General features: G+C 48.8%; 1 protein-coding gene and 1 long non-coding RNA gene across 2 annotated transcripts; both read left to right on the top strand.

The window, feature by feature from the left end:
* The first annotated feature begins 4,495 nt into the window (after positions 1 to 4,495).
* Positions 4,496 to 19,686, top strand: AKR1B1 (aldo-keto reductase family 1 member B). The gene is made up of 10 exons (XM_035021141.1): positions 4,496 to 4,656; positions 12,224 to 12,391; positions 13,047 to 13,163; positions 13,958 to 14,035; positions 14,336 to 14,458; positions 14,947 to 15,053; positions 15,366 to 15,447; positions 16,004 to 16,087; positions 17,244 to 17,326; positions 19,296 to 19,686. Exons 1-10 carry the CDS (start codon positions 4,591 to 4,593, stop codon positions 19,336 to 19,338), a joined length of 951 nt encoding a protein of 316 aa, XP_034877032.1. The 5' UTR covers positions 4,496 to 4,590; the 3' UTR covers positions 19,339 to 19,686.
* On the top strand, positions 5,145 to 8,871 carry LOC118021112. The gene is made up of 3 exons (XR_004682110.1): positions 5,145 to 5,180; positions 5,748 to 5,796; positions 6,450 to 8,871. It is a non-coding gene; the product is annotated as an uncharacterized LOC118021112 (long non-coding RNA).
* Positions 19,687 to 26,600: the final 6,914 nt, after the last annotated feature.

Raw genomic sequence — 26,600 nt, 5'->3', positions numbered from 1 at the left:
TTTTAAAAATCTAAATTAATGCAAGAAGAATCCATGAAGAACAAAATATGAAACTTTTAAAGAATGGCTACTTACTAACTTCTTGGGCTTGGGCAAATTAATATTACCAAACCTCAGTTTCTTCAATCTGAAAAATGGGAAAGCTATGGGGTCATGTCTTTTCCAGGAGTTCGTAAGGATAAAGTCAAGCAATGTGTTTGAAGTGCCTAAGCATGGAAGGTACCCAGAAAATAGTGGATGTTATTATTTACAAGAATGTGTTGGATAGCTGTGCTAAAAGTGACAAAAGGTTTTTCTTTCTTTTCTCCTTCTTCTCCTTCTCCTGCTTCTCCTTATTCCTCTCCCCCCCCCCTTTTTTTTGGTGTTGCTATCATTCTCCAGTATCTATGAGGAAGGTTAATATTGATAATTCTCTCAATGATGTTTGCCATCTAAACTTCAGCTTACAAACAAATACGAATAAATATTGACACCCTGGAGACAGCTTCTCAGTTGACCAGTCCCTGAGGTTTTAAGGCCAACCCCCTCTTTCCCCTGCAGGGGCTGAGCCCTCTGTCCTGTTCTTATGGCTTCCACACTTTCTCTTTTGCCTCATTACCTCTCCCTGCTTCTACCTACCAAAGGACCAGTCTTAGCTCTCATCCTATAGTTAGGACTGCTTGGCCGAGGGTACAGAAGGATGGAGTGGGCAGGGATGGGGAGAAAGACAGTTTGCGGGCATGGTAGAAAGGCTCCCGCTGTGGATCTCTCCTGGAGCTAGCATCATGTCCCTTGCATGTGGCTGTCATAGTTTTCCTGCCACCTGAGATGAGGAGTAGTGGCAAGACCACAGAGTGGATGGAAGGCAGAGGTTTTCCAATCCTCAAGCCATGATCTGCTAGTGGGTCATGAAATCATGTACTGTGGAACCAGGAGTGAATCATGATTGAAAGCAGCACTAAAATAATCCAGAATATGGGGCACTTGGGTGGCTCAGCCTGTTAAACGTCTGCCTTCAGCTCAGGTCATGATCTCCAGGTCCTGGGATCGAGCCCGTATCCAGTTCCCTGCTCAACGGGGAGCCTGCTTCTCCCTCTCCCTTCCCCTTGTTTTGCTCTCTCTCTGTCAAATGAATAAATAAAATCTTTAAAAAAAAATCCAGAATGTGCAATAGCAGAGTATGCCATACATCATAAGGATGAGAATTACTTTGTCAATATTTTGTTTCTGTTCTATCTACATACATGTGTACAGTATGTGTAACTATGAGTCCCAGTAAAATCATCTGAAAGCCACCAGTGCAGTGGCTAAGAGTGTGGGTACTATTGTCCAACTCCTCAGGTTTAAATCTTGACTATGCCACTTACTTGCTATGAGACCTTAGCAATTTACCTCTCTTCTCTGTGCCCAGTTTCCTTATATGTAAAATGAATTAATAATAGTACCCACTGCAAAGGGTGGCTATGAAAATTAAGTGATTTGATGCATACCATGCTTATAGAATAGCAAGCTCAACAGATGTGAGCTATTATATTATTACCAGCTGCAGCACCAACAGCAACACCTTCCTATAATGTATGTAAAGGGCCTAAGACTGTGCCCGAAATATAATATAATATAATAAAGGCTCAATAGCTGTTTGTCATTGTGGAAGAGACTTCCGGTACTTACTGTATTCTACTACATTCTGTTCTCCTCTGCTTTCTGGCACATAAGAAGGCGACATTTCCCCATCCCAGTGAAGCTAAACGGGACCCCCTGAATAGGTCCGGCCAGTAGGCTGTAAAGAGAAGTGAGGTGTCCCACTTCCAGGCCCGAACAATTAAGCGCTCATTTGAGACTCTCCAGCGCTCTTTGGCTCCCCTGAGGCAGAGCCTGAAGATTTGGATTGGGACAGCAGTGAAACAATGTCGTTAGAACCTGTAGCCTGGGTCCTTGAGCCTACTGCCCCCCCTTACCCCACCGGCCTGGGTTGGACAGATCTCACATAACCTTTATACATTTGTTTGTTTGTAACATCTTTATGGAGATATAATTCAAATGCCATAATATTCACCCCATTAAAGTATACAATTTGGTGGTTTTTCATATATTCACAGTTATACCAGATGTCACAGGACCCTGAATGCCAGGCTAAGGAGTTTAAGTTGTATCCTATGGGAATCAGAGAGTTAATAGGAAAGTGTCTTGTAGTTGCAAAACGCATTTAATTAATGATAGTCTGGGGGCGCCTGGGTGGCTCAGTCGATTAAGCGACTGCCTTCGGCTCAGGTCATGATCCTGGAGTCCCGGGGATCGAGTCCCGCATCGGGCTCCCTGCTCGGCAGGGAGCCTGCTTCTCCCTCTGACCCTCCCCCCTCTCATGTGCTCTCTCTCTCTCATTCTCTCTCTCAAATAAATAAATAAAATCTTTAAAAAAAATAATTAATGATAGTCTGACAAACAACATTCCCATTTCCTTTGGCTTCTTCCTAAATTTATCTATATGGGACATGCTTTCTTTTATGCTTATAATGAGGCCGTATTTACAATTTTGTTCTCTACTTTCACCTTCGTATTATTTCAGGTACACTTTTCTCTATATATTGTCTTTGATGGCTACATTGCATTTATTGTCATAGTTGGACACTTACAGTTTTACTTTATGTGGCTAGAACTGTTTCACACACACACACACACACACACACAACACGGCAAGTGAAGTGCCCTTGGGTGTCAAGTTTAAGGAGGTGCTTACATCCAGGCTGTATCTGAATGACAGCTCACCTCCCATATCCCCAGCCCCAGGGCTAGCCTGCCTGTGCGCATGCGCAAACGTATTGCTTTTACGCGATTTCTTCAAGATAAGATTACTGGTTCAGAACATGAAGATTCTTACTGCTCTTGATATGAAATGCTAGAATGTTTCTTGAAGCATAATTTTGACACGTGCACGATGGCCTCTTACAAAGCTGACACTGGCCGTGGGGCAGTTAGGAGACTATCACAATATGTCCTGGTGATAGTACTATTTTTGCTATAGAAGATCCCCAGGTATGACTTTTCACATTTGCATAACCCACACAGAATACTCCCAAGTCAAAACTTTAGCTATACCCTCATGCAGTCAGCTTCCATCCTCAGTCGTCATAGAAACAGCAAGACCTTCATACTGAGTCCATGTCCCTAACAGATGACCCCTCTGTGTATACCAAACTGGTCATTTAAGGTGTTATCATTTTCCCAATGGACTGGCCCCTTGGACAGCAACCTTTGGATATAATCTGTCAGCAGAAATCTTATGAATGAAGAATGTTAGGCTACTGCTGTTTTATTACAAACCAAGTTCCCAGCTGAAAGTTCTAATTAAAATTCCATTATGTGAGGACAAATAGCATCAGAATTTGCCAATTAGCAGGCTTTTATAAAAGTCAAATGGAAAAGTATCTGGGCTAGTCTGTTGTGTATAAATTTTTCCTAGGGGGCACTTTTTAGAAGTCACCAAGTGGAAAATCACCAGAATGGAGTTTAGTGAGGTCTGGTTCTTGAGTCATTGCCCTGCAGACGTAATTCCCAATCCTGCATAATTAGGAAAGATTAGAGGGTGATGGAGCAAAAAGAGCAGGTTTGGGGTAGGACAGAGAATCAGAGAGAGAGGTTGTTGAAAAGAAACCAAAACTGTCTTCAAAGCTCTTTACAGCAACTTTTGGGTGTCTTGGAAAGTAATGTCTTCTTGGCTGACAGGGCTGATCAATTTATTATTTAGCACCTCCTAATTTGAAATACTTGAAGCTACAATATTAAAGTTAACTTTTCTTCGGTGGGTTTCTGCCTTTTCACTCTAGAAGTTTCATTATTGAAACTTGGTTTGATAGTCTTATTTTCTGAAGACCGGATGCCATCCATGGGTTCTGGACCAAGCTCATCAGGGATTCCTAACCTCAAGAGAAGCTGGCTTTTGAGGAAGGCTTGCTCAACCACACTCAGTGGTACAGACAAAACTCGCACCTAGGGTGGGATGCCAAGATAGCCCTAAGGGCCTACATACAAGCTGTGTAAACTCCAGTCTCCAGTAGGTGTTCTGCAACAAGACTGCAAGCCATTTCTCTGATATGCACCTTTCTAAAAGCAAAGTGCGCTGCTAAACTGTACCTGTGGTCAGTATGATTCCTACAGATGATAAGACATTGGTCCAGTTCTCAAAGAGCGCGACTCTGGCTTGGACAACAGACAAATGTATCCTTCGGGGCTCCTTTAAAAAAAATAAAACCCGAACTCCTTCCCAGTCTACTTATTTATGGACGTCTGGTACTTTTCGCTGAGGCACTCTGGTTTCAACGTGCCGCCCTGCCTGGTGCGCTCTCCACCGTCGCCGCCAGGTGGGGCGTGGGCGAGCGAGCCGAGCCGCAAGAATCCGGGCCCTCGGGGACCTAGCGGAAGGCGCGTCCTCGCCGAGCCCCCCGGGCTGCGGCGCCCCAGCCTCGGCGCGGGCCGGCCAATCAGAAGCCGCCTTCGCGTAGCCGCGCGTTCGTCGGACCCGCCCTTCCTGCGGGCCTCACGCGCTACTTAAAGGCCTGCGCCGCAGCTGGCGCGGCGTGGTCCTCGGGAGCGGGTCGGAGGAGCGCAGCAGTCATGGCCAGCCACCTCGTGCTCTACACCGGCGCCAAGATGCCCATCATGGGGCTGGGCACCTGGAAGGTGAGTGCTCTCGGGAGCGCGCGCGTCCCACGGCTCGTCTCGGGCTCAGCGCGGCGTGGGGCGGTAGGGACCTACAGGGACCCAGAGCGGCCCCCCGGCCGGGATGCCTGGTCTCCAAGGAGCCATAGTTGGGCTGGCCGGGCCCGGGCGGGACGGGGGGGGGTCCCCGCGGGGACCGGGGGGCCGGGGCGGCGGGCGCTGGCCTGCCGTCCCGGGGGCTTGGGTGGGGGGCTGCTGCTGTAGACGCTCGGCGGGGGGGATCCCCAGGCCGCACCTGGAATCCAATCCCGGTTGGAAAATCACGGAGGGAGGTTTCCCGCGCCCCGCCGCTCTGCCCAGGGGGCGGGAACCGGGAGGAGCCGGGGCGATGGGGCCGGAATGGGGGGCCGTCGCGCGCCGGCGAATCGCGTCTGAACCGCACCTGTCGCACCTGCGCCTGTCTCTCTTCTAAATAGTTTATTCTTAATGGTTTCCGTTTTTACTCTCTCAGGAATAAGCACTCCGCTTAAGCCCGGAGACTGCAGGTAATTAAATTAGCTGCCACGAGTTTGCCCAGGATGCATCTATCTCCGTGTCCCCAAACACGCGACGCTGACCCCTTGTAGCCGAGCTTGCCTCTGGGGGTTGGGGGTGGGGTGGGGGCGGTTGTCGTATGCGGGGCAGACCTTCGCAGAGAATCTGGGCACCTGTGGTTACCGCCCAGAGAAAACTCTTAGCTGTTGCCAGCTGTTGCAATTGAAGATTGGTAAATACAAGAAATAAGAAAAGGGTCAAAAGAGTTGCTTTACACAAAGTGTTTCTTGGCCAAAGTAATCAGAGTATGTGTAATTTGTGTTTCCTTCAAGAAGTCCAGTGAGGGCTCTAAGGGTGTAATTGAATTATGACCGTGATACAGAGTTAAATTTCAGCTGTTGAGGGTTATTCTCTTGGAATGGATGTGAAAAGACACTTTCTTGGCAATAGTAAATTATTACAGTTTGTATAATGATGCAGGCACGCAGAGACATACGCATATAACTGGAACAAAAGATCCACAAAACACTACTAAGTGGGATGAATTCCAATATTTTTATTCTGTTTTGTGTTTTCAGAAATTGCGTTCCTGACCTTGGTCCATCGTTTGAAAATTACTGCTCTAGGGTAAATAAGGAATAAAAGTTGTTAAAAGGATTTCTAGAATAAAAAATAGGGACCCCTATTTTTTATTTTTTAGAGAGTGAGCGTGCCTGCAGGCATGACTGGGGGGGCGGGGGCAGAGGGAGAGAGGGGGCTGGCATCTTACAGCACAGAGCCTGATCTCATGACATGAAATCATGACCTGACCCCAAATCAAGAGTTGGGACACTTAACCGACGGAGCCACCCAGGCGTCCCTTAAAGAGAGTTTGAAGTCCTGCACTTGTGCACTTAATGCCCTGAAAAGCTGTATATTTATTTAACATTATAAAATCTATAGTTAGGTCATTCATTCTGGCAGAGTACGTTCTTTGAGGGCGAGGGTAGCATCTGTCCTGTTCACAAGTATTTCCAGCACGTCTTACAATGCCTGGTAAACAGTAGGTACCCAAAAAATACGTTAGATAGGTATTGAATTAATACAAAGAAGTAAGATAATTTTGGATGGTGGGGAGGGTGAGGAGATGAGGTTTGTGCAGAATTGTGTTGAGGTGTGAGAAGGGAGGTAACTGAAATAGCGCAAGTATAGGCTTAGAATGGATTCCTTTTTTTTTTTTTTTTCTTAAGGATAGCAGATAGTCCCCTTTCCCCCATATGTGTGTACATATTTCTTCACAGATGCTGGACAAAAGAAGGGGTGACGTGAGAAGCATTTGCTTACCTTTGTGAGAAGTGGGGGAGGCTCCGCAAGCGGGTACAGTTCCTTGTTCTCCTGGATCTTTCCTATCATGGCATCTGTGTTGTACCATCCAGACCCTTCGCGGGGCTCTAGTGGTCTCTGATCTGCTTTTTGCATCAAAGGTCCTCAAAACTGCCCTTCTGTCCTTGGGGGTGAGGCTTTCAGGCAGATGGGAGAGCATCTCTGCCTCAGACCCCGTGTGCCATAGCGAGCATCTCTTCCCGGCAAGCTTGCCTTCCCCATTAGACAGGAAGTAAACCCACCAACCTTGTTTTGCCAGGAATCCGTTAGAACAGATTTCTTTTGATGCCCTCTTGCGGTCCTGTTGCTAGTAAATGTTCTGACCTAGCGGAAAAATTGTTGGTGGTTGGTTATTATAACACACCCACATACTCCAAACTGAGGAGGGGGGTACAACTGTGTTTCTTAACCTCTTTTCCATTATCTCCACCCCTGCCCCATGCAGGAATCTTTGAAACATTTTTCCCTAATTGCCCCCCACATACAATTTTAACATCAGAGAGAGACTGTGTATCTGTTTATGTTCTGTGGCCCTTCAGAGGGCCACAAACCTTTGTGTAAGCTAAGATTTATTTTTTGCCCCCACTGAACCAGTTTTTGTCTCTTTGGGGGTGATATCTCCCCCTTTAAGAACACGTGAGGTAGAAAAAATGCTGAGAAAGACTTTCTGTCACGTGCCCAAAGTGGGACAAGCTTGTATTGGCCCCAAGATCCTGGGTTGGGGAGGGGGGAAGAGGTGCTGGCTTTGGAGCTGAGACCGTAACTTGGTTTTACTGTTCACCTGCCTCATCTCCCTGCGGGCCTCAACCTGGCCTTCTTCAAGATCAAAGATAGTTAAGTAAGTCTTCCCCAAGCAGGGCCAGCCCTGGTCCAGTCCCATCTCAACCAAGTGGAGATATCAGTGTCTTAGAATTGAGCAGAGATTGATTCAGGTTGGGTGGGAGGAAGCCAATTTCAATTTTATTAGTTGGTTTGTGTTCGTTGCCAAGTCTGATTATGAGCTTTGATGCCAAAGAGTAGCCAGATTGACTGTTTTCATGTGATAAGGCAAGTGAAAAGGGTGGTCAACCCCTTATCATTTGTACAGAACTGCAAAATGATGTGGACGTACTGATCATGAGCCCAGTGAGGTTGGCTTATCTGCACCAAACATTGAAAAGCACACTTTGTATTGACCGTAGATTGGACACGAGAGGTAGCATGTTGTTTTTACTCTCTGGATTCTCCCCCATGCTTGGTCTGTTGGAATCTTAGGAGTACGGCAGATTTTAAGCCTTGTTTATACAAACCACCAGGTCCCCAGTCTCCCATTTGTGCAGAGTGGAGCATTGTGTGCCCTACGGAGTGAGGAAGCCAGCTTGCTCAGATTTACCCGAAGTTGATTGAGATTGTATTGTCAATTGGCTAAATTAGAACTGGGATTAAACCCTTTTGGTCACCAAAATACCCATGTTCAGTTTCAGAATACCTAAACTTCTCGTTATCATAATACTGAATTGGACACCAGACATTTTATTTGTGGTTAGGAATTAGGACAAATCAAGGCTGGGCCTCTTGCCTAATCCCCATTTCTTTGTATGCTCTTCTGGCATAGAAATGGGCTGGTAAACTATAAGCCACAGACTGTTTTTGTAAATAAAGTTTTATTAGAACACACCTCCTGTGTACATATTATTTATGACTGCTTTTGTGCTGCAGAGCGGGGCACCTGCATCCGACCGTCAGGCCCACAAAGCCTAAGATATTTTCTGTCTGGAATCTTATAGAAGTTTGCCGACTCCTCTTCCAGAAGATTCTAAGTGAATGGAATACATTTTGAGAAGTAACAAATGCCTGTTACACTTGCATCTGGTTGAAATGACTTACACTTAAAACGAACACTTAAAATAGAAAATTATATTGTAAGACCACTAGTATTTAAACAAACCTAATAAAAAAAAATGAGTTTCTCTTAGACGCAGGTTGAGTTTCTCTAAAGAAAAGCTGGTTTAATCGGAAGAAGTTAAATAATGTTTGTGGGGACGGCTTTTCTGTGATCATGGTATTTTTAAAGGCTTTAGAGGTTGATGGCCCTGTTTCTTTATTAAGTCTAAGTTCACATAAAAAGTTAGGTTTCCTATTCCTTACCCTAGGATTATCATTGGCACACTGTTCTCCTACATCTTACCTAGGATTTTCCCCCAAAGTTAAGTTTCCTTCATTCCCATCCCTCCTTTCATTGCAAAAGTAATACCTGCTAACTAGAGAAAATTTTTAAAAAATACATCGGAAAGAACATAATCCCCTCTTCCAGAATCCCCATGGTTAATATTGCAAGGGATTCAGTCTCTGAAATACTTTTTTTTTTTTTTTTTTCACCATTGATGCCATTTTCTAACCTTTCTGGTTGAGCCTTGCAGAGGGAATAGAGGGAGGGTTATTATTTTAAAGTAACAGGTAAGAGCTACATGCAAAGGGGAAGATGATTAGGTTTTTAAAAGTGTGTGTGTGTGTAAAGGGCGGGGCACTAATAGGGTCTGAGTTGGTATTAGCTGGCTGCAAATGTTACAAAGCGAGGAGATAGGGAGGCCTATCTTGTGGAGATGGTGGGAGGCCCCGGGGCCGAGAATTCTCTGCCATCTGCTGATGCCATCAGCTCAGACCATTGTCAGGTTGCTGCCTGAGCTAGTGCTCTGGACCTCTAAGGTTCGAGAGACTTGGGCATCCGTGGGTTTGTCTAAGTCACAGGGCAGATTATTGGCAGAATCGAGTTAAAACATGATTTAAGTCGGTGGGATTTGTACAATTTGGTCATCTGTAATTTGAATGTTTCCTATAACGATTTTCTGCACATTTGCTATGAGATGTATGGAAATACGCTTTCATGATTTATTTTTTTTTCAAAGTTTCAGTTTGGACCACTCCTTCTGTTTGCATTTGTAAATGTGGCATGAAATGGAGAGATGGTATAATCGCATACTAGCATTGCCAAGTTTATTGTGTGATTTTTCACCGTTATCTTAAATTGGCTGATTCGTTAGTGGTAAGAAAAGTTCATTTAGTCTCTTTCTGTGAAGGGTTAGGTTGAGATGATGAATAGTGAATGTAGTTTGTGGACTCTGGTACATTTTCATTCCAGAGAATGATTTTTCCAAGCCCAGGAGACTTAATCCTTTCACTGACCAATGTCTCGTGCCTCTTAGGATCCACACAGGAGGACAGACCTGTAGGCAGAACATGGCTCTAAGGTCCTTCTGCCAACGTTTGAGTCCTGACATCTTTGACCGACTGTGATCATGGGCCTGTTGCATCACCTCTCTGTGCCTTTCTTTCCCTCGCTATAGAGATAACTGTATCTGCCAGGGTTGTGGTAAAGATTCAGTGTATTAATGTATTTAAAACTGGTAAAAATGGGTCCATATTTTCAGTTTGAGCCAGTGTGTGCCGAATACCCCACCGGTCAGTTTCCATTCAGTGACATGATCTGCCCTGGCGCAAGCTTTCTGGGAACCAGGATGCCTGTTCCAGAGTCAGCCCAGGGGACAACCATCAGTCCCGCAGCAGAGCATGTGGCCCCGTGTGGCCTCCCTGTGGCTGCAAAAGGTGTCCCCAAAAAGGGGAGGCTGGGGGCGCCTGGGTGGCTCAGCCGTTGGGCCTCTGCCTTTGGCTCAGGTCATGATCCCAGGGTCCTGGGATCGAGCCCCGCATCGGGCTCCCTGCTCGGCGGGAGGCCTGCTTCTCCCTCTCCCGCTCCCCCTGCTTGTGTTCCCTCTCTTGCTGTCTCTCTGTCAAATAAATAAATAAAATCTTTAAAAAAAAAAAAAAAAAAGAGGCTGGCACACAGCCCCCATTCTTGGGAGTCTTGTCACCGATTGCTACAATTTCTGCAGACTGAATTTATAAAATGCCCGACAGTCCTTGCTTCTGTTTTTCTTTACCTTTAGAAAGCAGCGTGGCCCACTTCCCAGTGCCTGTGTCCCTGGCGCATCTCTTGGTCATTTCTGCCCTTGCCTTTTCTCTGAAAACATAACGTGAACCTTTTTTCAGTTTTGTGCCACTGTTGCGGCAACCTTGATTATCCTCGTTTACACTTTTCTGGCTCCAAGTAGCTGAATAATTCTGTTGGGCAGAATAAAAAGTACATTTGAGGTGGGGACTCCTGGGCCCACAGGATGCCCTCGGGCGTACCAGAGTCAAGGCTGTACGTGATGTTGCTCCGAGCAGTCTCTCTCGACCCTCCTGTCTCTCAGCCCCACTCTCTTCCAGCAGCCCCTGGCTCCATTCCCCCAGCTCGGCGACCCCAGCAGGACGGGAGCCTGTCCTGGTAGTAGTTGCAGAGACCGAGTCCCGCGGGCCAGGTTTGGGTCATGCCTCTGCCTTTGACCTAGTGGCTGTGCCCGATGCGCTGTGTGGCCATGCCGGGCCTGGGGAGTACGCCCGCCCCTCTGTCGGGGCCTGGCCTTCTCTCGGCCTGCTCCCTTGGATCTCCAGTGGTGGGGAAGGCTGTACCTGTCGCGTCTTTGTTCCTCCAGGGAAAAAAAGAGAGAATCAGGTCATCTGGAGGTGTACCCTCTCTTAGACCTGAGGTTAGCATCCCGCCCCCTGCTCCCTCCTTGGGGGTGAGCAAGCCTAGTGTACTAACAGGCTCTGGCCATACCCTTGTTCCCACTGGTTCACAATCTCCCCCCCTGCCCGGGCCTGTTCACAACAGCTGATGTCAAAACAGCAAATGTCTGCAGCTGCTCATAGCCCTGGGGATTTTCCTCTTCATTCTCTTCTCCCCCAGCTCTCTGGAGGAATGCACTATATTCATGCCACAGTCTGTTGCACATGTGTGTATTTTTCACCTCTCTGGTCTGAGTAGGATCAGTGAGGCAATGGAGTAAATGTCCATGAGGTCAGTCTGGGTGCTGGCGAAGCTCGAAGCCCTGGAGGAGCCTCCTCTTCCCTGACAGCCAGGCTCTGCCCTGTCCTGGGCACAGAGGTGGTCAGATGGCTGTTCAGTCTCCTTGCAGCTCTGCCCGCACATTAGTGGTGCCTGTTTCCCCTCTCCTTCCAACTCCTTTCTGTCTGCTGGTATCTCAGAGGGGCCGTCTGCCACCCCTGCCTCTTAGAGCAGGTTCTTACGTGGTCACAAAGAAAGCACCAGCCTTTGAATCTGTATCCGTAATGTCCTTGACTTTATGATGAGCTCCCAGAGCTGCTGGAAAGCGAATGATTGCCAATGTCAGAATCCACACCGAAAAGAAGAGAAAGTAAAGCATGGGCGTTTAGTGACAGCTCAGAAACCAAACGGGCATTGGGTAAATATTTACAGCAGTTATTAAAATATTCTGAGCTATTTGAAGGACAAGGTGTCTCTTATTGTCTTGGGAACCTAAAAGATTCAGATAGGGTGGTTTTTTTTTATATGGTGGTTTGTAAATCAACATGTAAAGAAGCAAGGGAGACGGCTCTGGCACATCTTTTTAGGGTGGGCTAGGCTGCCGTTAAGTGGTTGTCAGAGTATGTTAATGTGAAGCCATGCGGCATTTCACCTGGGCTCCACGCCCCCATCTGAGAGCAGATGGTTTGGGAAGCTGCTGGCCATCCGCAGCCGTCGGAGAGGGGCAGGAGCTTCAGCGAGGAGTGGGGGGCTCACACTGCCCTTCTTTCTTCCTGGGTTGCTTCATTGTTGATTTTAACTCCATGCCTTCCGGTCTTTTCCTTTCAGTCCCCTCCAGGCAAAGTGACCGAGGCTGTGAAGATGGCGATTGACCTTGGGTACCGCCACATCGATTGTGCTCACGTGTACCAGAACGAGAATGAGGTGGGGTTGGCCATCCAGGAGAAGCTCAAGGAGCAGGTGGTGAAGCGTGAGGACCTCTTCGTCGTCAGCAAGGTGCTGCTCGGCAGGGGGGCCCAGGCGATTGGCTTCTCCTTCATGTTTGTACAATGGCAGAGCCGGCTTGGGAGCCGAGGCCATTCTGCCAGGGAAACGGGTTGACTGCAGGCCATAGCGGGCTCCGAAGCTCGCCTGTCCCCTGTGTGTTAGATGATCATGCGGTGTAGAGCCATTGGTTAGAGCCCCTTGTGGATGAGGCTTAGGTTGTGGGTTGGTGCTCCCTTTCCAGGGAGTTACCTTTGAGGACAGAACTTGGTTTCCATCTGGAGACTGGATCTCCACTGCAGGCCATGGTCTTTCACCTGGAGGCTTTGGGTGCCCAAAGGGACACTGGGTGGGAGGGTGAGGCTGGCTCCACAGAGACCAAGCCTTGTAGGAAAATGGCCTTGAGAGCTCATGTTTAGGGCCTGTGCCTTCCCAACCTGTCCATTCTACATTATGCCTTCAGTTTGGTCCCTCTGCCGGTTTTCCCTGACCTGATTATCCTGCCTGCCTTTGGAAAGTTAGGGTCCACGGTGTGCAATGGAAACTCCCTCACCACCATTTACAGTGCCACAGGGAGAGGGGTGGGTTTTGTCTTCGAGCTGTCTGGCTCCCGGCTGGGGACACATGTCCTACACATGGGCTAAGATGTGCTCTCTCCCTGCTTCAGCTCTGGTGCACGTTCCACGAGAAGAGCATGGTGAAGGGAGCCTGCCAGAAGACGCTCAGTGATCTGAAGCTGGACTACCTGGACCTCTACCTTATTCACTGGCCAACTGGCTTCAAGGTAGGCGACACAGGGCTCAGGCCAGGCCCCTGTCCCTCCGTGTAGCCTGGGTGTGCCAGGCCCTCCTGCAGTAGGTGGGTAGAGGTGGGCACACGCTGCGTGTGTGTCCAGACTGGCCCAGGCCCCGTCTCCGAAGTAGCTGCCAGTGTGGTCACCTGGGAGCTGTCAGAAATCAGCCTCTGGCCCCCCAGGCCTACTGAGTCTGAGCCGTAGGCGACTCGGTTGCACGTTACAGAATTTGAGGAGCGCCGTGCTTTGTCATTTGCTGCTGGTGGTACCGTTTCAAACTGTGACCACGAACGTGGCTCAGGTGACATTCTGCACGTGGCCGGAAGACCTCATTGGCTGTCACCCTCTGCCTCCGTGTGCGGGGGTGTAGTCCTGCCTTCTGCACATAGGCCCTATCCTGTGGAAGCCTGATCAGTATTCCTTGGCAGCCTGAGTCTCTGCACTAAACAAACTCGGGTTATTACCTCCTTTGCCTTCTTCCTAGCCACAGGGTCCGTTTTCTGCTTTGTCCGCTGGATTGAAGGCATGTGGCTTTTATTCTCTAGCCCTGTTGTATTGTGCTGGTTCCATCGGACAGTCAGCTGCAACCATTTGAAAGGAGAAGTGTCTGGGGGCTTCAGGACTTGTCTGCCTATTTCCTTTTCCCACTGGCCTGTGCGTTTGCCCTTGATTATCTTCTGAAAACTTAGCTATGGAAGTTAAGAGTAATTTTTTTTTAGAACTTTGTGTTTAAAGATGCAGGTCTGTGAAGGGCTGTCATTGATTGTTTGCTCTTGTAACAACAGCACGGGAAGGAATATTTCCCACTGGATGGGGAAGGCAATGTGATTCCCAGCGACACCAATTTTGTGGACACGTGGGAGGTAAGACGGTCCTTGACCCGGTCTTCTCCCTCCTTGCTGTTTTCCCTTTCTCCTGTGAGTGATGTGCTCTGCTGTGTCTTTCCCTGCATTTTGGTGTTTGATCACCATTTTTGCTCTTCCTGTCTTATTAAAGCCAGCCTGGCTTTTGTCTTGGTGTCTCTTGGCTTCTCAAAGGTCTAATTTGCTGGCACCGATTAGTAAGGGCAGGACCTGTTGAACTGACTGGAGCCAGAGATGCTTTTCTTGTCCTTGTCCTCTGGGACACATGTCAGGAGCAAGCAGCCCCTCTTTTGTTGGTAGGCCATGGAAGAGCTGATGGATGAAGGGCTGGTGAAAGCTATTGGAGTCTCCAACTTCAACCATCTCCAAGTCGAGAAGATCTTAAACAAACCTGGCTTAAAGTATAAGCCGGCTGTTAACCAGGTAAACATCGGCGGGGGAGGGGTGTGCATGGGAGACTGTTTGGTTACTTTCTGAGGCTGGCAGTTACTTCTGATCTGCGTCCCCCGGGGAGCAGCCAGTAGGCAGATCCCGATTCGGGATTGAGAATGATGGTGACCCATCTGGGAGCTGAGCTTGCAGGAGAGACGGGGTTGGAGCCTGACTTGTGATGACTCAGGCTCTCCCGGATTATCAGCGTGCAGATGTTGAGATCCTCAGACTCGTCACAGTTGATAAATGGCCAAAGCCAGAACAAACCCTTAGGGCCCATGGCCACAGTACACGGATAACAACATTATTGTTGTTTGTGTTGAGGACACTAGCTGGGAAATGGAGACCGTTGTTATAGCTTATTGGGGAGCTCAGACGTTGGTTCTACATCATTTTCTGTCTGGGAAGGGGGGGCACTTCCTGTATGTCCCCATACCTGTGCCCACATGCCACCACCAGCCCCCCGTTTGCATCTGCAGATCGAGTGCCACCCATACCTCACTCAGGAGAAGTTAATCCAGTACTGCCAGTCCAAAGGCATCGTGGTGACTGCCTACAGCCCGCTCGGCTCTCCCGACAGGCCCTGGTGAGGTTCCCACTGGAGCGTGTTCTCTTGTCCATCGGTGAAGGTTAGAAATGGCTAGAAAGAAATACTCAGCGTCAAGAAAAATGCTTCTGGCGCCAACTTGCAGACTTACCCAGGAGCCTCTTGCTGGGTTTCCTGGTTGTCATTTCTAGTAGCAAGATGGCTGCTCTTTTTCTAGAGGGTTGGGAGTTTGTACCCGAGCTTCAAATCAGGAGGAGACCGGTGGGCTGCCCTCTAAGGTCGAGGGGAGTTAGAGCTGCCTTGAGTGGAAGTGATGATGGGTGCTCACACAGGCCATCTTTCTGTCTCCAGGGCCAAGCCTGAGGACCCTTCCCTGTTGGAGGATCCCAGGATCAAAGCTATCGCAGCCAAGCACAAGAAGACCACAGCGCAGGTATCGTCCTCTCCACGCGCCCGTGACTGTTCCCAGAAGTCCCTGCATTCTTAGTGGTCCCCTTTAGCGGGGAGGGAGAGGCGAGCAAGCCCAGCCAAGCCCTCCCTGGAAGTGCAGCTAGAGGTCCTGGAGTGGGTGGTAGACAGGTACACAGACTAGGAAGCCAGAAGATGGCCACGTGGTGGGGATGAAGATGGCCACGTGGTGGGGATGGTAGCGCCCACCCCCCCACCTCTACAAGCCGCCCCGAGGGGCCGTGTTTGCTGACGCAGGTGGGAAGCTCATCTGTGCTCGCAGGAGAGCACTCATCCTCCGCTGCCTGGGAAATGTTCTTCTCCTCCCAAGTGGTAGGATGGCTTCCTCCTCATGCCCAGTACACCTGGGAGACGTGGAAGCGCATGGCATGGCTGGGGGTGGCCCTGACCTCTGAGCCTCCCGTTTTCTTGCCTGTGACGTTCTGGAATTTCCGTCTTCGGGGAATGGATGTATGTAAGACTAAGTGACATAATAATGTAGATTATTGGTGTACGTACACCCTCGGCCCCTCTGTTCACAGATTCTGATCCGGTTCCCCATGCAGAGGAATTTGGTCGTGATCCCCAAGTCCATGACACCCGAACACATTGCTGAGAACTTTCAGGTAAGACCCTGGCTGGTTGGCCAGGGTTTTTTCAGCAGAGTAGGAGACAGGGCCTGTCCTCTCATGCTTGGATTGTCATGTGTGGGACCCCACCGTCCTGTCCCCTCACAGGGAGCCAGCCAGCCTGTGTAGACAACTGTGCAGTGTTTGCACACTTGCCCACAGATGTAGCTGGCCAGTGTGCAGCAGTGTGCTTTCTGGACATCGTGGCATGAGGGCCTTCCTCATCCCCAGGCGCGCCGCCCCTCCCACGCTCACCGGCGGCTGCTTTGGGCCCGCCTGCTGGCCTCCCTGATGGCTGAGTTCTTCCCCGGCAGGCTGTGGGCCTCCCGGGCATGGTGCCCCTCCCGACGGACCTTTCTTGTCCTCTCTGTCTAGCTGCTGTTTGGCTGTTTAGGCCCATCTCCGATACCTCCTTTGACCGCATCCTTCAGCTGCCCGGCTGGACTTCATTCCTAATTCCTCTGGACCCTCTGAGTGCTTTGTACAGTGTCTCCCTACAGTGTGCGATCGCGTGTTCCTTGTGTTGCGCTTGTTGAATTACCTCTTCCCTTCGCGTCACTGTAAACTGAGGCGGAGACACTTGTGATCCATCATTTTCTTGACCCTGCTGCTTGTCACAGAAATGCTCAGCACCTCTGTGGTTTTTTTTTTTTTTTAAGATTTTATTTTTATTATTTATTGGACAGAGAGACACAGCTAGAGAGGGAACACAAACGGGGGGAGTGGGAGAGGGAGAAGCAGGCTTCCCGCGGAGCAGGGAGCCCGATGTGGGGCTCGATCCCAGGACCCTGGGATCACGACCTGAGCCGAAGGCGGTCGCTTAACCGACTGAGCCACCCAGGCGCCCATCACCTCTGTGGTTTTGACAGTCACTAAGTGGACTCAAAAGTACCGTTTTGCTCAGAGGCTCCGAAGGGAGGGACTGTCTTCTCGTTTTGTGTAGTAGTATCCCGCCAGCACGTGGGCGTTCTCCGGAGCGTCCTGCAGTTCCGTTTCTCTGACCGTCGTCTTCCTCCTGCGCTCCCCACGCAGAGCAGCGGCCCCTCAGCGGCCCTGCACACAGCTGTGTGGGCGCTTCGTATTCTGGGTTTGGCCTTTATTTGAAGTTATTCTTATAACTGGGTTTTTTGTTTTTGTTTTTTTTTCTTTTGAGGTCTTTGACTTTGAACTGAGCAGCGTGGATATGACCACCTTACTCAGCTACAACCGGAACTGGCGGGTGTGTGCCTTGGTGAGGTGAGTGCGTGCCGGGAGGGGGTCTGAGGCCCGAACGGCCGCGTCCTGTCAGCCCGGCCGGGCCGCCCACTGCCGCTCGTCGTCTTGCTTTCTCGTCCGTGCGCAGTGGGAAACGCTTGAACCCGAGTCAGCTGACCTGACACAGCCCAGGGCAAAATGCCAAGAGATCAGTTCTAGATACCTTCTCCCTCCCCAGCGGCATTGTTGGTCTAACCTGCAGCAGCCACATACTTCAGCATTAATTTTCCAATCTCGGTGGCTCGTCTGAAACCAGGTGATCCGTGTGGCTGCTGTGCCCCCTTCTGGAAGAATTCACATGTGACTCTTACACTGACTTAATCGGAGGGGTTCAGTGGGAAGACTGGGGCTTGGGGCTGGGGAAACCTCTCGACCCCTCCCTGACCGACGGTCACCCAGGGCCCCTCGAGCTGCATATTCGCTGGCTTCTTGTATTCCCTGCGATTTGTAGTTTGGAATTTGAGGGAGATGACAAGGAAGGTTGGTTTTTGGGTTTTGTTGTTGTTGTCGTCGTCGTCCCCCCCAGCTTGTCCTACAGTACAGGAACTAAAGTTTAAAACTCATTCTCTGCTTTCTAAGAAGCCTTCGTTTTACAGTGGGGACTGAGAGCTTCCTCTTTCACTATGCGTATGGCCTCTGTTTCATCCCCATCTCCCGGTGGTGTGTCTCCTGAGCAAGGCTTGGACTTCCCCTGAGGTGGGGTAGGGTGCTCGCCTTCCCTCTCCTGCCCTGCTCCCTCTGCAGTGCCGCTGGCAGCGCTGGGGGGCCGCCTGCACCCCCTGCCCCCCGCCGTGTCTGCCAAGAACTCTGCTGCGCTTCGGCCGTGAGCGCGCCTATGAGCGTGTGGCTGCCCCAGATGGGCCACTCCCACCGCTCACGGGGGACCGCAGGCACCGCACGCCAGGCCCTTTCCGATGCCCCTGTTTGTGTCCGTGGTGCTTAACTTTTAGGCATTAAAATCCTTTTTGGACCAAGTGGCTGAGGGGGAGAGAGGTGAATCCTTCGCCAGGTGACGTCTGTTCTCCTGTGGGAGTCTCTGTATCGTTCATTCACTTCCCTTTGCCCTTCCCACTGCTGACACCGTCTGTTGGTGCTCTCGGGGCTGACAGACCACCGTGGTTTTCCAGCGGGTCCCTTTTCCCTTATACTCCCTGCACTCTCCGGTGCCACTCCAGAAACAGCTGTCGGGTGATTCTGGGGGCTGTCGATGGTTAATGGGGATGGGCTGGGGTTGGAGTAGGGAGGGAAAGGCCGGGTCACCCAGGAAGCTTTCTCACTAGACCTACACCTACGCTGCCTCTTTTTGGCAATTACTGCTTTACTGAGCCTCTGTTGCTAAGGGCAGGGCCTATTACTCAGGCTTGCTGGGAGGCGAAAAAAGGGGCAGACTGTGGGCCTGTTTGAATGGCTCCGAATCTTTGAGAGTTCCGGGCCCCGTGATGGGTTCACCCTAGGCCTTTCACACTCTGCCCAGCCAGTCTTTCCAGTGTGAGTGCCAAAACTTGTTCCAGCATGAGCCATTGGTCCTGTTCACACACACCCCCAGCATCCTTCCTCCCCTCTGGCTCTGTCGCACATACAGACTCCTGACCTCTGTCTGGTCACCCTCTTGTGTTGCAGCCTATGGGATACTGTCTGGTCCGGCCAGTTAGACTGAGTGACCAGGAAGCAGGAACGGGTCTTGGCGCCCCGCCCACCTCAGGCACAGTGCTGGGCTCCCGGGGCGGGCGGGGTCCGTCACGCCTGTGCAGACTGATGAGAGCCTGAGGCAGAGCGGCCTGGAGGGGGGCGGCGGCCCCCAGGTGCAGACCTATGATCTGCAGTCTGGAAACTGGCTCATCGCTCAGGCCTCTATTTCTGCTGATAATGAGACACCATTGCTTGTCGTTATCTGTTATGGTTGAAATCTCTTCCGGAAAAGCTAATGTGTTCCTCTTTTTTTCCCCGACAGCTGTGCTTCCCACAAGGACTATCCCTTCAATGCTGAGTTTTGAAGCTCTTGGTGCCTCTTCCCCTCCAGGTGACCTGCCGCTGTGTTCCCCGCGCCCCTTTCCCTGTGTGGAGTGCAGTGTGGTCTCTGCCCCTCAGTGGTGGGTCAGCGACTGCGGACGGGCCCATGAGGTGTTGGGTGTGAAGAGCAGTATCAGTAGGTTAGAAGCTTCTTCCAGTTCTCTTTGCCCTTCTTGTCCAGCTGGGGAAAGTAGGACCTTAGTACTCTTTTCTGACTAAGTTGAGTCTACAAAGTTGAAATAGTGCCACTAACACTGGATGTTGGCTGCTGGGAACTGTAACCCTTTCATCCAGATTTCTTGCCTCAAATAAAAGTTGTTTTGTGACTTGTTGCTGTTCGTTTTATTTTGATTTATTGAAGCAATACACCGCTGTCTGTCTCAGCCTTCATCCCCTCTATACTTATAAAGCAGACACTCAGCTGGGCAATGAGAACGAGTACCTGACCTCTTTCCCTCTCGTTGGGGACCTGTCGTCCTAGTACTTCACCTATTTAGCTTTAGGGTGGTTGATCTCATCTGGGCACGTTCGAGTCACCTGGGAAGCCTTCAAACCTAGTGCTGTCTGGACCTCACCGCTGGGGACCCATCTGATTGGCCCAGGGTGTCGCCAGGCCCCTCAGGTGTTCCTACTGTGTAGCCAAGGTTGAGAGCCACAGCTTTAGGGCGGGGACAGGAGGGGACAGGAATCCATTTGTCTCTTCTCGAGTTTCTTTGTTGTCCCTGCTGCCTGGCACGCCCCAAGTCCTATGTTTACTAAGCAGCCCTGTTCACGAGGAACTGCTTTCGTGAAGCTCATGGTCTAGACGAGAGGGAAGAGAAGCCTCAGTGAACGGCATCTGGGTGAGCTGCGGCCGCCGTAACAAAATGCCGTCGCCCGAGTGGGAGAAACAGACGTTTATGTCTCTCAGTTCTGGAGGCCGGAAGTCGGATCGGGGGCCAGCAGGGTCTTGTTCGGGTGAGAGCCTTCTTCCTGGGTTGTAGACTATCCCCTTCTCCCTGTATCTTCCCATAACTGAGAAAAAGGAATGCTTTAAATAGGATCACACAAGTAAAGGTCTGCTTTTAACGTTTACGAATGCTGTTGCTTATTTTTATTAACATTTTCTTTCCCGGAGTTAAATTGACAAAGGGATGAGCTAGACGAGAGTCGACTTTGGGTTTCATACAATTAATGGCTTTGTTGCGGACTACTTCCGGGATGACCGTAACCCCTCTAGGTGATACTAAGTGTTGTGCAGGTTGTCCACAGGTAAAGCGCACCCCCAAGGTTTCAGATAACCGGGCCTCACCCAGGGATGCAGGAGAGCACCAGGCCCCTGCCTAGCGGCATCCCACACCATACAACCCTGAGCCTGGACCCCTCTTCCTGGCACCTGTTCCTCACAGCGGCCCAGTTTCCCCTGCCAGATAGGCAAGTCCCACTTTATCCCAGGTTAAGCAGCAAACTTCTGCAGTCACCCTCTAGATCATCATTTTATTGTAAACTGAGTCAAATAATCTCTGACCTTGTCCCCACCCTCTATCTCCAGTTAGCCCAGAGTTGGTTTTAACATGCTTTGGAAAAACTTTGGGGTGATCACTAGTGAAGCGTTCCAAGCCAGTGCCAGGGTGCTAGATCCCTGCTTGAAGAACACTATCAAAGTAAGATAATTTGAGGGTCAGCAAGAAGCACAAACAAGTTAAAGAAAGGCCCCCGCTCTGGCCTTGGTCCCTACTTCGTAGCAAGACTTGGTTCACATCTAAGAACCTGTTCCTGAGAAGGAGTCTTGCCTGGAGTGGGGAAGGGGAGAATTAAAGCTTCTTGATTAAAGAACTCCTGCATTTTGAAGATTAAAAAGGGGTGTGGGTGGCCACCCTGGCTCGCTGGCCCTGGAATGTGGCGTGAAGGACCATAGGTGCGGCCAGCCTTGGCGGGCCAGCTTCATTCCACGGGACTGATCCGAGGGTGGAGCAGATAGACACGGGGTGGGGTGGAGGGGGTGTCCTAGAAACAGGCGCTGCCTTCCCAGTGCAGAGTCCCTTTCTCCCTTCCCGTTGTGCAACTAAGACCCCGACAGCTTTGCACATTCCAGGGGGGGCGGGGAGGGCAGGTTTCTGATCCAGCCTCGGCACTCAGGTGGACTCCTTGTTGTGAATGAAGTGACTCTCCAGGGGGCCGAGGCGGTGGGAGTTCTAGAACAATAGTGCCGGTCCCATCTCTGAGGACCTTTGCTGGGGCCTCTGAACACATTCACAAAATAGTTGGACTTTTACCAAAACAAAGTTCCAGCCAAAGAGCAGAATTGTTAATAAGATAATGAGACCCACTGAAAGACGGAACTAAATTTAATTGAATCACATAGGCGATTAAGACCTGCACTTGAAAATCTCTCTGAACAATGCAGACTTGATTTCAAACAGTGCAATTTCTCAAGGGCCAGTTTCGCAGAGCACGGTTTCTCAACACTATCCTGCTTCACGTCGGTACAATTGCTGAACGAGCTTTTTAGTGCAATGTCTGCGGTGCTCCCTGGCAGGATCCCGGGAACTGCCCAGCCAGGAGCGGAACCATCCGTGTTGGGTCCAACCCCGGAAGGCTCCCTAGGGGGGCAACAGGGACTACCTTTGGGGGTTCATGTCTCCCTGGGACCCAGCTCCAGGTCACACCTAGTCTTTCTGTCCCTTGAAGGCATTTTCTAGCTGTGTTCCAAGAAGACCCCGGTCTTCAGGATCCTGAAGGAGCCTCCCCTTCCCTCCCCAGAATTTGGCTACAAGTAGTCAAAGCAACTGATGGCTCCTCAGGTCCTCCTCCAGCCCAATGCCCAAGCTCGGCCAGAGGGAGCACCAGTCTCTGCTTGCTTTCCTTTCTATCCGTCGCGCCTAGAACAGCCCTGGGGCACAGAGCAGGCTTTCAGTAATGCTGTTTGCATAAACGAGTGAGCAAATGAATGACGAGCTTTTCTTATAGCGACAAATTATGACAACCTCCTAGTGTAAAATCAGTGCATTTCTGACCCAAAGAGGAGCTGCTCAGTTTTGAATTGTGGCCAGGAATACATGAAAGAGGCAAAGGGTCCTACAGATGCAGACGGACTGAGACTTCCTTGCAGCTCTCTTCCTAATCCTCAGCTCCGGCAAACTGGTTAGCCTTCCAGCCTCTATTACCCCAATCTACAAGATGCCTACCTCCTAACGGTCATGGGGGTTAAATAAGGTATATGGAATGTAAAACGCCTATCCTGGGCCTTGCCCACAGCCCTCAGTACCTGCTTGCCCTTAGTCTTACAACGGAATGTTGGCAACAGGGGAAAACCCATCCTCTCCCTCACAGCCTGCAGCTGGTGCCCGGGGGATGGAGCTCTGCCCAGCAGTGCTTTCTCCACAGCCTTGACTCTGGCCACCTCACACCCAGAAAGGGCAGCGCTTGATACTCTTCTCAGTGAGCCGCACACTGTGGGCTCCTGTTTCCCATCTCAAGGACGGTGCGTCCTTCAAGAAGAGCAGGCCCTGAAGAAAACGCTGTCGGAGCGCCGGGGTGGCTCAGTCGGTTAGGCGTCTGACTCTTGATTTTGGCTCAGGTCATGATCTCAGGACTGTGAGATTGAGCCCTGCATTCAGCTTGTGCTGGGAGTGGGGCCTGCTTGAGATTCTCTCTCTCCTTCTGCTCCCCTACCCCCACAAAAAAGAAAGAAAGAAAACGCGTATGTGTTTGTAAGAAGTATTTTTTTTGTACTGATAGATGAAATCATTGAGTGTTGGAGGTCATCTAAATCTACTTCTTTCTTTGAAAGAATCCTACATGGATCCTCAGTATATAAATCAGAAGGCCAAGCTGCTGTGGTTTAAGTGGGGGAGGAGTCTGAGAACCAAGCCAGTCAACACCCTCACACACAACCCCATAACCATGAGGGCCTGAACACCATTGCAAAGCCTTGGGATCCAACCCTTTGTTGTTTGTTTTTAAGAGCGATAAAGATTTTTTTCACATAGTTGTTGGAATTCAAGAATTCCAGAGTGGCTTAGCAGGTTGTGGATGGGAGTCTCTCATGAGGTGGCAGTAAATATGGTGGCTGGGATTGTATCATCTGGAGGCTTGACTGGACCTAGAGGATCTGATTCCAAGGTGGTGCATTCCATCACTGGGAAGACAGTACTTGCTATTGGCAGGAGGCCCCAGTTCTCACCCCACGTATCTTTCCACAAGGCGGCTGGGGTATTCGTGACATGGTGGCTGACTCTCCCCGATGAGTGATCCGAGCGATCACAAAGTGGAAGCCATATTGTCTTTCATTATTTAACCTCAGAAGCCATACACCACCATCATTTCCACAAAAGATCAGCCCTATCCACTGGGTACATCTTGGAGGCTGGCGACCACAATTTGCAAATCTAGAACTGCATATGTTTAGAAAGCATTTCAGAAGTAATTATAAACATGCAACCAATATTTCAAAAGAATATATGTTCTGATTGTCATGCCCAGCCAGGGCAACATTTTGGTTTTACAACAGAAAACCCTGGGGATCAGAGAGGTCAAGTGACCAGCCAAAACTCACAGAGCAATTTAGTAACAGAAATGGACCTAGAATCCAGGTGTCTAGATCTAGTCTATTGCATTACATCATGATATTCCATTTAATAAAAATTATAGTAACTTGCACACGTGTACAGCCTTATCCAGGGGATCAGGGTTAACATCAGCAGTCGTAGGTCATATTCATAATATGTGCTCTTGACATGATGTGATGAGAATGGCCCTTTACCTCCACGATCTTCCTCCCCCAAACCCATAACCCCAGTCTAATCAGGAGAAAACATGAGACAAATTGTTTTTGAGGGATGTTTTACAAAATATCTGACCAATACCAATACCCCTCAAAACTGTTAAGGTCATAAAAACCATGAAAAGTCTGAGAAGCTATCACAACCAAGAGGAGCCTAAAGAGACACAATGACAAATTGTATGGGATCCTGGGACAGGAAAAAGGACATTTAGGTGAAAACTAAGGAAATCAGAATGAAGTCTGGACTTCAGCTAAGAAAAAATTATCAATATTGGTTCACTAATTATGCCAAATGTAATCTGTTATACTAAATATACTAATGTAATCTGTTATTAATGAGAAAGTAGGTGTGGAGTATATGGGAAGTCTGTACTATCTTCAAAATTTTTCTGTAAAACTATTCAAATATAAAATGTCTATTAAGAAAAAACTTTATAGAATGCTCAGAGCTGCTTTTCTGAACAAAATATAACAAGGCTTGTTTACTCACTTGCTTTAAAAAATGCTCACATCTCTCTTAGATCAAGCAAACAAAATAACTAGTAAGGGTACAGATTTGAATGACATGATCACTAACCTTGCTCTTGGAGAACACATATTTCCAAGCACATGTGGGACATTTATGAAAATCAGTAATATGCTAGGCCCAAGTGCTGGCCTCAACCAATTTCAGCAAAATGATATCATATGGATCATACTGTCTGACCACAATTTAATAAAAATATAAAACATTAGCAAAAAACATGAACGTTAGGAGCTGCCCATCCCCATATTCACAGTTGGAAATTTGAAAACAGACACAAACAACTCAAGGGTTAAAGAAGAAAAAATAACAGGAAACACTCTATATGGCATTTATTTTTTAAAGATTTTATTTATTCATGAGAGACAGAGAGAGAGAGGCAGAGGGAGAAGCAGGCTCCCAAGGAGCAAGAAGCCCAATGTGGGACTCGATCCCAGGACTCTGGGATCATGACCTGAGCCGAAGGCAGACACTTAACTATCTGAGCTACCTAGGCGCCCTCCCTATGGCATTTACTAATGAATTATGTGCCATGTAATATTTTATGAGTTTTATATATTTTTTAATCCCCAATCAACCCTTTGAGGCTGGTCCTATTATCATTTCATTTGCAGACGAAGAAACAAGGGACACGTAGAGGATGGACAACGTGCTCAAGGTTGGGCAACTGGAAAATGGTGGCACTGGGTCTGCATGTGGGCAGTCTGGCTCCAGACTCTGTATTCTGGTTCTGTTAGGCTGCCTCTTAATATAAAGTAGAAAACACATGTGGAATGGTAAAAATAAGACATATCAAAATTTTGGGATGCAACTAAAGCAATACTTAGGAGTCTTACAATTTATGGAGTCTTAAAACCACTGAAGAAGTAGAATAACTATTAAAAGTATTTCCACAAAGAAAATGCCAGATAGAGATGGCTTTATAGAGGTGTTGTGATGTGTCATAACATTCTAGGTACAGACAATGCCAATCCAGCACAAGTTGCTCCAGAAAGCAGAACAAGAGGGAAGACTTTCAAAATCATTTTATGCAGCCAGCACATATTTGATACTCAAATTACTAGGACAGTTCAAGAAAGGAAAATTACAGACTAATCTCACCAAAGAACAGATATGTACAAATCCTAAACAAAATAGACTTTTAGTCACATTCAATAATGTATAAATGATCAATGCAATTTTATCACAGGAATGCCCTGTTGATTTTATATTAGAACATCATTAACGTCCTCTACCATATTAATAAATTAAAGGCATATGTATTCAAATAAAAAATGTTTGATACATTAAAATCGGTTAATGATAAAATCTTTTGGCAGACTCACAATAGAAGAAAACTTCTTTAACTTGGTAAAGGGCATCTCCACAGCCATCTCATATACCCACTATGGCGTATCCTTATGGTTTACGATCTACCACTATATGCTTTCACATGAATAAATCTCAACAACAGAATACCGAGGCAAGAAAAGTTAGTCACAGAGAAATGCATACAGTAAGAGTCTACTAATAAGGGGTTCCTGGGTGGCTCAGTCAGTTAAGTGTCCGACTCTTCGTTTTGACTCAGGTCATGATCTCAGGATCAAGCCCTGTGTAGGGCTCTGCGCTCAGCGGGGAGCCTGCTCAAGGATTCTCTCTGTCCCTCTGCCCTTCTGCTCACACACACACTCAATCTCTCTCTATGAAATTAATTAATTAATTTTTAAAAATCGCAATGAGATATCACCTCATACCTATTGGAATGGTTATCATAAAAAAGACAAGAAATGATATGTTGGTGAGGGTGTGGAGAAAGGGGAACCCTCGTGTGGTGTTGATGAGAATGCAAATTGGTGCAGCCATTATGGAAAATAGTATAAATGTTCCTCAAAAAATTAAAAGTAGAACTACTATATGGTCTAGCAATCCTACTTTGGGGTATATATCTAAAGGAGACGAAATCACTATCTCGAAGAGAC

Source organism: Mirounga leonina, unplaced genomic scaffold (genome assembly GCF_011800145.1).
Source record: "Mirounga leonina isolate KUSES-001 unplaced genomic scaffold, KU_Mleo_1.0 Mir_174, whole genome shotgun sequence".
Classification (NCBI taxonomy): domain Eukaryota; kingdom Metazoa; phylum Chordata; class Mammalia; order Carnivora; family Phocidae; genus Mirounga; species Mirounga leonina.
The sequence above is the reverse complement of the archived record's forward strand: the minus strand, read 5'-3'. Positions and strand labels throughout refer to the sequence as shown.